This window comes from Rhynchophorus ferrugineus, unplaced genomic scaffold, assembly GCF_030347505.1.
Source record: "Rhynchophorus ferrugineus isolate W39M unplaced genomic scaffold, kcgeb_rfMv2 rfM1, whole genome shotgun sequence".
NCBI lineage: Eukaryota > Metazoa > Arthropoda > Insecta > Coleoptera > Curculionidae > Rhynchophorus > Rhynchophorus ferrugineus.
Genome location: NW_027472580.1, coordinates 62,324,018 through 62,336,329, shown reverse-complemented (window position 1 = coordinate 62,336,329; position 12,312 = coordinate 62,324,018). Strand labels below are relative to the sequence as shown.

The following is a 12,312-nucleotide window of genomic DNA, read 5'->3' as shown; positions in this document are numbered from 1 at the left end:
TTGGTCTGATGTCTTGGTGCCAACCCATGATTGTACCCTAAAGGTCCAAATTGCTTTTGATGAATGAATGAATAACAGTACAATAAATCGCCAATTCAAATCTTGATATAATTAAATAATAAATATTCAGATAAGGGTATGTTCAAAACATTTTCAAATAATAAGTTTTATGTTTAGCCAAAGTGGAAATTTTTTAAAATTATTATTGTACTAATAAGAATCTTAATAAGTTCAGGTTCAAGTACAAAATAAAAATAAAATCGAATTACGTAACAATAAACCTATTACAATGACTAGGAAATATTTATAAATGCAATTAGGTTAATAACGAATTATTCTCGCATATTTCCGTGTTAATCAGAAGATTCCTCGCCTGTGAAGCCCTATTGAGGTATCGAGGTTATATCACACTGATGCAATATCACCTGTATCGTCTTTCATCTAAAATAATTTAATTAAGTTGCATCAGTACGACTTTAGATTTTATCGTGAATCACGAATCTGATAAAATAATGCATATTAAGGCTTAGTAAGAAAAAATTGGAAAATTAATAAAACTGTCACGATCTTAAAAATGTCGCAATAATCAAAATAGTTAGGCCTATAAATTACTTTATTTTTTTAAATCTGAAGCTTTATGCGGAAAAATCAGTACAATGTATTTTATTCAAAGTATTGTCCATCGATAGCTGCTATTTTTTCACAACTTTCAGGCAATTTGCAGAAGGAGCAACAATAATATGGATAATATTGCGGTTAGGCTAGCACTTCCGATTTTAATGTTTCCAAGTATGTTTTCACCGGCTGTGCAACGTTGTCATGCTGAAGAATAACAAACGCTGGAATTGTAGTCGATAGCGATCCCCATTGATGGTTTTATCGAGTAATGCCTTCAAATCCTCGTCTTTAAACGCTGGCTGCTTAGAACGTGTTTTCGATGTCAAAATCACTTCTACAAATAAAACTTTTAATACATAGAAACCATTATTCACATGTTGAAATGGATGGAATATGGTTGCCATAAGATGCGGACAGCATTCGATGACTTCACCCGCCTTTTTATTCAAACCGAAGTAAAAAAAAGTAAAACTTTACCTAAATCCTATTTTCTCGGTAAAAATTCAGATATTTTTATTGCACTAAAAATATTCAATATAATAACATCAATGAAAAGGCGAAATAACACATACTTAAGCCGACAGCACGGTCCACCTACTGTTGCGATAGTCGCGGGTTCGAATCTTGCTGGGGCATGACCGTAAATTTATGTGATTGTTTCATATTTGTTTTCATTTTGTTTCAATTTTCATAGGTAAGAGTGTCAAATCCAACAGGGAAAATGATACCATTCACGCCAGTAACCAAGGTGGGTAAAACCAGATGTCTTCTGGTATGATTTCTACGTTGGTTACTCGCCATTCGTTAGGCTTAATGGCGAGAACCGTGGTTCGGAGCTCACGTTAAACGGTAGATCCAATCCAGATAAACCCCCGTTGGTAAAAAGGAGACTTTAAAATCTTAAAAAAAACAAATGCTTAAAAATAAAGCATGCCAGTAAAGCTTCAACAAAAATTAGCTCAATACGATTAATACGCACTAAGACAATCTATAATTAACTTATAGGTTTGATAATTGTTTATTATTTATAAGGTTTAGTTAACAAAATATAAATATAATATGTACATTATACTCTCGGTTTCATTGATTGTGTTTAACAGTTATTAACATTTGTTTATATATATATATATATATATATATATATATATAACAAGTATATCAGCAAGTCGTCATATAGCGTACTATCTAACAATTAAGCGGCTCTATCAAAGTTCGTTGATATTTTTATTCCCCCTTTTCTCACCAAAACAAAGACGACAAAAGTCTATGCATAATTCCTGGACTCCGACTTGTTTTTCGCTTCGTGTGACGACGCATCTTTACACGCAAATCATAATCGCTTGATAGTTTGCGAGTAAGGTGCAAAAAAACGTGCTCGGTCGTTACACAACGCCACTATCATTGCATTCACACGCCCCGATGACGTTGAGAACATGCCCCTATCATCGACACGATCGCCAGTTAACGTACAGTCTTCGGGGCGTCGGGAAAGAATCGCATTTTCTCGAAAACTACTCCCCTAATTTGTAGTTGAACACGTGTTCTCTTAAAGAATTTCTGCTGGGCAGTGCAAAAATATAATTGTATTAAGTGGGGTGGTGAAAATCGACTTTTACCCCGTTTGGTTCTCACCGTTCTTTTTTTCGAGGCTGCTAATAAAAATTACGTCAAATAATAGATGCCGTTAAATGGTTTTCTTTGTAACTGGACCCTTGTTTGATTAACAAGATAAAGTGGTGATGTGATTTTAAAGGATTAAGTACGGACATTCATTATTATATTTAGGGATGCAGGTGTAGCTAAATTTAATTTGTTGTAGATTTAATTGAGGAAAAAAAAAGGAATTTAATCGAGGAAAAGTTTGAATAAAAACAGTTACGAACTAAGAAGACTATAGACATGCATAATAAATAAATAATCATATATATTCACTAACAATAATAACAAACTGTAAAAAGCAACTATTGAGTAGGTAAATTATATAATTTACTTAGTAAAATCCACGAATTTTAGGTAGTTTTAGTCAACGTTTGCAAAAAAGATCTAAAATATATTACGATCACATCATTATTCAACACACTGTGCTTAAACTTTAACGACCATGCGCAGTTTCGAATGCCTTCGGTATCTAGATATAGTTTATACAATTCTTTTGGTTTTTTTTTAAAATAAATCAGGTCGGTTAGATTGATTGTTTCATATGTTCCTTGATCGTTATGATACACCTTTTCTTGTCAACTGTTTATAAGGGTTTACTGACCATGGTCGAACTATTGTAGATTCCTCTTGTGTGATTTTAAATTGCCATTAATTCACATAACAAATATCTTTACGGTTTAGATAATTTCACCTGTTTCACTTCATTAAATATATACAAATTTATAACATACATAACATTTATAGTAGTACCCGCAAATTTTTATCAATAAAATAGTATTTATTGTGAAATAATTTCAAAATTATAAATGTTCAGTAACAATAATAACATACTGTAAAAAGCAATTTTTTACTGAAAAATTTTAATTAACATTTCTAATTATATTAATTTTTTATTATACATTGACGCCCATTAATTAATTTTATCATATTTAATGTTAAAAAATACATATGGATAACGATCGAGTCACTGAAAATGAGTTAAAAACAAAAATGAATTATTATTTTGTGTTATTCGATTTATAGCAAAAATTAAAGTTGTTATACTTATAAAAAATAGAATAATCTTGATTAAGTAATAAAAGGCATGTCTATGGCAGGTTAATGTACTAAAATTTTGCTATACTCCTCAAAATAAGCCAATCACTATTGTTAATATTCATTTAATATGACTTTTGATAACTGAGACGATAAATAATTAACAAAATAAAATCTGAACACTGTATCTGATAAAAACAGTACGTATAAATAAGGTACAGCGTAATAACTCTACTGATAATACATCTATATATAACAAAATAACAGACATCATACTGAATTACAAATATTTGTAATGAAAGGTGACTGTAATATGATTTGTTTATTTGCTATAAACTTATAATCACTTAATTTTTTTAAGAATTGTTTAAAGGGTATCCTAGGCCATCAATTACCTCCGATTAACACCCTATTATTAAGAGTAGTAATATATGACAATTCGTGAAAATGAGCAATATGTAGTTAAAATTGAGGTTTTCTAAGAATCTGGATCTTCTATCTTGATTATTCGCACGCTGATGTCGCGTCTGATGTGGTTATTTTGTGTTAGACTTACACTCTTGTTTATAAACATTAATACTTAATAGATCAGAGGGAGATTCGAACCATTTAGGTTCGACTAAATAGAGTGACCAAGAGACCAGCTATAAAATATACATAAAACAAGAAGGCAATAAAAGACCCATGGGTTCTTTAGGAGGTTACTTAACAATTCCTTTATATTTGCTTCAATGTTAAAGCAATACAGCTGATGGCTGATTAGCGGTTAAAGCCCAAAAATAAATATAAGAAAACGTCAATTTATGTGTTTCGTGCTTCATTGCAAAATGGAAAATATATAGATCAAAGGAATTAATTACAGTACCAATAATATTTTATTAAACTAAGCTGGGCTAAAACTAAGTTGTAAGATTAGTAAAAATATTCATGACTTGTATCTTATTTAATCTTATTGCCTTCATGTCATATATAATTTCATTTAAATATAAATACATTAATACATTAAAAATTAAGAAGTCAGATAATTAATTGTATTAATTTTTTCAACTTCTTCAAGGTTTAAATACACCAAAAAGGAAATTATAAAACAGTTTCGACTTAGAAAACCCACCGACCATGCCCATCCACACCGTTAACGTACCCACGTTAATTTCGTAACATCAACTATTCGCGGTTGTTTGACTACCAACAAAATCCAACGCCATGCGACCGACTTAATTGATGATTTACTTCCAATTGCCATTGTATCCGGTACCATTCGTCGCGTGAAGAATATTTTTTCGAAAAAAATACAGCAATAATTAAATACCGAATGTGTATAATTTACAACTATATTTTCATGGAATTTAAGTATGTGAATACAGTAACGATGCCTTTTTTATATTGATGTTGTAATCGACCATGGCCCAGTGACTTCAGTTTCCTTCTAAGGGGATTTTATCGTTGGGTGTTAGGTCTTAAGTGGTTTATGTCTTTAACAGCTTGTACCTTAACAGTATACTTATTACTGTAAACGTGTAACCAAATCTAGGTTTGCAAAAATAAACACAGTGTATATGTAAATTTGTTTCTTAGTGTGACCAATAAACAAAACAAATGCAAAATGTTCGTCGATGAAATAAACGAGGTTATTCCAACTGCGATTTCACATCAATTTCTATAACAAATATTTATTTAATTTTGTATAGTACACATTTTAATTTATTTAATGAAACTTTGCCGCTAACCTAATAGCGTAACAAAATAGCTATATTAGATTTTAGGTATTTAGTTGCTACACAATTGGCAATTTATTGTTTTTTTCGAGTTTCGAAAGGCAATAATTGGTTATATACTTGATCCTTTTCAACGATTTTATATTATGGGAATTGTTATGATACAAATTTAATGCAATTTGGATAACTATTATCAGTGGGGAGTGACACATTTGAAGTGATCTGGCGTGAAACCTATTTTAAACAAAAAACTTGTTGAGTGAGTTAGGATTGACAAGGTAAGAGCTTCTAGGTAAAGCATACTATGAGAAACACACACACAATCAACGAAAAGGAGTTTATTTTTATATATTGTATTGTATTTGTAATTTCTTCGTAGGCAGATAAAAGAAAAATGATGGAAATGGTAGCAGATAATAGATTTTGAAACAGTATTGAGTTGTAAGGAATTTGATCTTGTATGAGTGATGGTATATCTAAATATGGATTAAAATACGGGTTAAAATTCATGTGAAGATCAAAATCATTGTAATCATTTGTCAGAAGTAGAATCAAATGGTTATTGGGTTCCTCAGTTTCAGGTTAAATATTTTAGTTAGGCCAATAAGATTTCTGGAGATACATATATGTACATTGTGTTTAATTAAAACTATCTTAAAATATAAAAATCGAATGAGTCATAAATCTTATCTAATAAGCAATAATTCTTTTGAAAAATCTTTTTACGGCTCTGCTGGCGGTTAAACGAACAAAACGATTGCACCACGACGTATTTATTAACTTATTTATACTACTTCGGCTTTTGTAACACAGCCGGTAACCTTTCGAAATCATAATTTGGCGACACAACCGAGAAAACGACACTTCAAAAGTTAATAAAACCAATTTAACCGAAACCGCGTATTTCGAAATTAGCCCGTTGTTTCTTTCCTTTCTTTCGTTAATTAATTTTCTTCGTCGTTTTTTTGTCGTGTTTTATTGTGATAGTCTTATTCGACGGCCATCTGAAAGAAATGATCTTTTTTTTCCGTTCTCGCATTAACCACATGTTGACATCCTTTGAGACTCCACGCCTCTAACCTTCGTACCTTTAGTTAGTTACGCCTCATTTGGAAAACAGAACAAGTGTTGAGTTGCGTCTTCAAGAAATATTAACGTTATGGTAGGGTAAAGTAAATTAAGCGAGACTAATTAACTTGAGAAACATCTTGGTCGTGTTTTATATATTCTACTTATATATTATTTATTTTGTTATACAATCATTTGAGAAATACAGTTAATATAGATTGATTAAATGAAAACTTAAAATTCGATTTTATAACAATTTTGGTCCTACGAAATAGCATGGATGCAGTAACACTCTCAAGATTCTGTTATTGAGGATATTCTCAATAAGAAATGAAAGATACTATGTAAAGTTACTGCTCCTATATATATCAAGATCAGAAACTTTTGTTCAGTGAACACTGAAACAAGAGGCATATTGAAGAGAAAAAAACTCTTAAATCTTGTGTAATTATGCAATAAAGATAAAGATATCAAAATTGATAACCAAAAATATTAAAAGTATGCATCAAAATATCACATTATGTATTATGCGAATATTATATTTAGTTTACACATTTAAATACCTAACACATTCACAGTGTACTTTACTGAAACGTGTTAGAGTAGACACGTTTTACAACTATTTTCTTTTCCCTAATAAGAAAAGTTTTTTAAGTATGCTAACGGCTTTAAGTTTTTTGCTTTGTGGTAAGTTTTCAGAGTAATTTGTTCAAGAAAATGAACCCGAGTTGGTTACGCGTACTACGCCATTACCAAGACAAAAAATCACTCCGTCGTTGCTAACAAGGTTAGTTGTATTAGCAATTGCGTCTTTATAGTAGTTTTTTGTTTCACTTCAGTAACGGGTTTATGCAACACACTATTTGTTGTCAAGTGATTTCCGAACAGCACAAACTGTTGATGATTGAAATATTTAGAATATATTGCTTACCCACCATAAGAGTTTTAAGCTAGTATAAAGCGATTCATGAATCTATCTAATACTCATAAATTAACTTGTATTTGATCCAACTTATTTGTTCAAAAATTGCCACTATGGTATTAGACAACAATATTCTTGTATTTTTTTCGTTACTATTTGAAGGTTTAGTGTCCTAGTAAGTTAATATACTGATCTTTATAATATCATCATGTTTCTTGAGGTGAAACAGAGTAGTATGATAATAACCTTTATATTAATAACGATATGACTTGTTTTCCAGAAAACAACATATTTATTTGTAATAAGTTATGAATAAATTGTATATGAAGATATGAAAAAAATATAACCGGCTACTATAAAATGGTTGCAATATTATCACTGTTCACACCTGATATATCATTGAACTGATCACAGATAATCAAAATTAATTAAATTAATCAAAATCATGAATAATATCATGACTAATAACTTTACATTTTGATAAAATAATAATATCCCAAATAAAGTGATTGGGTGATTAAAGAGATCTAAAATTATATATCTGTTAAATCTCTATACTCTCCCTTCTACAATATATTGTAATATGTAAATTTAACTCGCAATCATAGATTAATTAAAAAAGACACATTTATAAACAAAACATGCATACGCACAAACTTGAGGAGTAAAATATAACTACCAACACCTACTCTATGTTTCACCCTCTGTTATTAAACGTACCAAATACACTGTGCAATAAATAGAAATTAGTCGCTTCGGGCGTACAACATCTTTATTTACGTTGCATGCTGCAGGACCGCAGAGCGAGGTAGCAAACGCTGGTGTACAACAATCAAGCACAAGCAAAAATCTGACATAATTCCTGGTTATAAAGAAATCAGTCATGCAATGGCCAGTGGGTAGACTGTGATGGAATTTTCTAACACGGTTACCTTACGGCCCAAAGGGGAATATTACAAAATTAAAAATTCATTACCAGATACCACGATAATGATGGTAGATCGTCAGACGACCAAAGATCGATTTAAAATAGCTTTAAATGGCTATACCGTGAAATTAATTCAGAATAAGCTACTTATCGATACCACTTGCGGTACGCTTATATATATTTAGAATTTCGTTAGAAAGTACTTGACGTCAACTATGGGATAGTATACAATTTTATTATAGAAAATAATAATTTATAGAAAATTGTTGTTGTAGTAAATGTGTATTTTTAATAATAATAACTTGAACGAGTAATAATGAATAAGATAATTTTTTATTTCAATAATATAACTGATAAATTCAAAAATTATTAGATTAAAGTCATTTTGCCCAGATAATATAGTAATTATTTTATTGTAATTAGTTTCATCATATATAAGTATTGATAGCAACTGATTATTACATACATGTATCAATTTTTCAAAACAGTAACTCATACTAGAATTCAGTGCTTAAAAGCTTATCTCGATAGAATAAGCTCCAACGATGAAGACGACTATATAATTGAGAAAACTGTATATTTGTAGAATAATATAAACTTGTGTGTATTATAAAAAATTATCCCAGAATGAATTGACCAACCAGAACAGAAACGGGCCACTGGGAATAATACTGAATGATCATTAATAAAACAAACTGATTTTTTATAAGCCTACGAGGGTGTCTAGATCTAAGTTTGAGATCAGTTGATCATCCGTCACACCTCCACTAAAGCTACTTGAAAACTAAAACTGTTTAAACCTATATAATGATAGTGAAAGTGTTTAGTGCGTCATAAAACAGAGTTATCGTAATTATGTTGAATATATCAGTCATTCATTAAATAAACCGAACAATGAATTAAAATTACTGACCAATTATGAGAGTAATCTAGTTTAAGTTCTCAAGTTCGTTATGACGTTTTTGAAAGATATCTCTGTAGATTAAACAAATTATTTACAATTGCATGTACAAATATGAATAATGTTACAAATAATACCAGTTTTACGAAATACATTTTTTGATTTCTTTTTGAATAATTGGTTTTTGTTTTGAACAAAAATAATTGTTCTGCTGTTTTACATTTTCTTAATAATATTTTCTTTTAACATTATCGATAAGGACTTTATAAAGATTATTAATAACTTTATTTTAATTGTTTCTAAGGAATTATAAAATTAGTTATTGATCATATAACAATAATATTATTTTATACTTGTAATAACGAAACGTTCATCTGTTTTTAAAAACCATTCACTTACATTTTCTTCATGTATCGCTTCCTCGCAATAAGCGTATAGGATTCTCGATGTCCGGCAGCAAAATATTTCATCTTCAAACCCATAGAGTATCCAAATCAAACAGCATCACAAAACTGTAACAGCATCAGTAAAGATTGCACGTATTATTGCACAGTCGTATAATCCACACAAATCCAGTAGGCGATGAATGAACAAATACCACACAAGTTTTTTTTTCAATGTGTTTCTATCTCGATTTGTCGTATCAACAAATCAACGTCGAACATGTAAAACCTAACCCATAATCGAGAGAGATTCCTGGTGGATATCGTAAAGCACGTGACTGTAGACTCTCCGAACGACCGTTCACATAACCTCCCTCCGATGCGGACGCGTTAGGACTGAGTCGGATAGGGAAAAAGGAAGACCGGTATAGCGTAGTAGCCCCTCTTCCGTCCGTGGAACACGCCGAACGTTGTCGATTCTCCGGCGGACGTAGTTGGACGCATTTCGATTTCGTTTGATCGAAAGAGACGTTCTGTTCCTGTTTTTTAGTAACATTCATATTTGTTTTTTTACATAGATAATGTGTTTTCTAAGAAAGAATATATTATTTTATTAGTTTACTTTAAGAATATATTGGCCGATAAATTAGTTTCAAAGGATTTCTTTTAATTTGAAGCTTTATTGCCGAAAATCAGTACGGTGTATTTTATTTAAATTATTGTCCATCGATAGCCGAAAATATTTTCATGATTAAGGCAAACTAAAGGCAATGAACTGCATAAAGCAGCTGATGAACTAAGATGTAGTTACATGTCAAATGGAAAACCAACTTATTGGCCGACCGACCAAGAGAAAATCGCAGACCTGTTAGATTTCTTGATAGAAAGAAACATAACATCCAACTATATAAAAGTGAAGACAATTTTGAGCTAAGTTCAGATCATACGCCAGCGATTTTGACGTGGAGCGAAAATATAATAAGAAAATAAAGAAACCCAACGTTAACAAACAAGAGAACAGACTGGGAAGGATTTGCTGAAAACGAATTCAACTAAATGTACCACTCAAGACAACTGAACAATTAAATTTTGACGCAGAAAAATTTATAGTAGATATTCAACAAGCTGCTTGGAATAATACTCCAGAAGTTAAGAGTACAATTAAAGGAATTAATTATCCAAAAGAAGTTTAGGAAAAGGTAGCTGAAAAACGAAAATTACGAAAAATGACAACAAAACAGAACACCTGAAATTAAAAATAGTTTAAACAATATAACCCAAAGACTGAAAAGGGAAATACTGAAAATTAAAAACAAAACCATAAATGACTATCTGAGAAATTTAACAGATGATAAAGAAACTGATTACTCACTCTGGAAAGCCACCAAATACCTAAAGTGCTCATGTCTACACACTCCACCTATAAGAGACCTATGTGGGAATTGGGCACGTGACAATCGCTAAAAAGCCGAAGCATTTACTGAATATCTAGAAAAAAACTTTCAAACCAAACGAAACTAATATTGATCATAATTTGCCGGACATAGAAGCTGAAAATTCGATGATTGAATTATTGGCATTAACCCCAGGAAATCACTAGGCAACGATTTAATAACAGGAGAATTACTGCATAAACTACCAAGAAAGGGAATTATAAAATTCACTAACTTGATCAATACAGCATTTAGATTAAAACATATCCCAGGCATTGGAAGATGGCGGAAATTATAATGATCCCAAAACCTGGGAAGTTCCCACACGAAATTAAAGCTTATAGACCTATATCACTGCTGCCAGTAATATCTAAAGTTTTAAGAAAAACTCCTGTTGAAAAGAATAAAACCGATCATAGAGAGAAAAAACCTAATACCAACACACCAGTTTGGGTTTATTAACAAGCATTCAACAATTGACCAGGCCCACAGAATAACAGATGTTAACAGAGCCTAAGAAAATAAAAAAGTATGCTCAGTTATATTCTTAGATGTAGCACAAGCTTTCCATAAGTTTTGGCATGAAAGCCTTGTTTATAAACTGCAGAAAATGCTACCAAAACAACACACCGAACTATTAAAATCGTACATTACATCCAGAATGTTTAGAGTCAAACAAGAGGAAGCTTTCTCTACAATAAAAGAAGCTAAAGCAGGTGTACCAGAAGGAATCGTATTGGGACCAATGCTTTATCTACTCTACACTTGTTATATGCCACAAATGGAAAATATTACGATGGCTACATTTGCTGATGATACTGCGATTATAGCTGTCGGAGACAATTGTGAAGAAGCCACACGAAAATTACAACAGGCAAGTGACACTATAAATAATTGGACACAAGCTTGGAAAATAAGAATTATTTATTAAAATCGATGGAGCCTGATTGCCATAATCTTCACATATCATTCGATAATCTGTGTCTCTTTCTTCTAATTCAAGTAAAAGTGTAAAACTTCCCACAAGTCTTTATTTACTCAATTCAAATTCACACATTTTGTTGACCTTTCACCGTCATATCACTGAGGCATCATCATGAACTTGGTTACCGATGTACCCGATGCGATTTAATCACAATAACACCATCGATTGTAAATCCTTTAAAGTTAATTTATAGTTTCATATTTATTAGGCGTTAAAGTTAAATCGTAAGGTTGTTTGATAAGAAATATTTTATTTGAGACGAGATTGCAAAAATAGTATAAAAGCATTGCTAGCTTTTATTTTTCGTTATATTTCGCTCAGAGAGTAAATCCATGTTGGAAGAATTTTTCGTTTTTACAGGCAGGCTCTGTACCGTCGACCTGAATAAGTACTTATTGGACGGAGCATAATTTGAGGAATATTAAATGATTGAAATATTTTTTGACTCGTTTTGGAACATTTACCAAACAACTTGTTAGTATTTGCCTTAATCTTACAACTTTCTATACATTGTTTTGAATTGTTGTGGTATTAGGTGCTTGTATGTATTTTGTATGCAAGTTATATTGGTCGCTATACTAGAATGTTCCTTATTTCCGTAATAGAGTTAAACCGGTATAGTTTCAACGATTTGGTATTTATTATTAGCAACATTTTTAAATATC

The 12,312-nt window shown here is 31.1% G+C and overlaps 1 protein-coding gene across 4 annotated transcripts in view; it reads right to left on the bottom strand.

Annotated features, from left to right (window-relative positions):
* Positions 1-12,312, bottom strand: part of RapGAP1 (Rap GTPase activating protein 1) — a 642,055-nt gene that overhangs the window by 263,525 nt on the left and 366,218 nt on the right. The window contains exon 1 of one of the 4 annotated variants that reach the window (XM_076398413.1): positions 9,246-9,627. The exons of the other annotated variants lie outside the window; for them this stretch is intronic. Within the exon in view, the coding sequence (XP_076254528.1) occupies positions 9,246-9,328 (83 nt within the window). The 5' untranslated portion in view covers positions 9,329-9,627. Of the gene's footprint in view, positions 1-9,245; positions 9,628-12,312 lie in introns of those variants that run through there. 4 annotated transcript variants of the gene reach the window in all.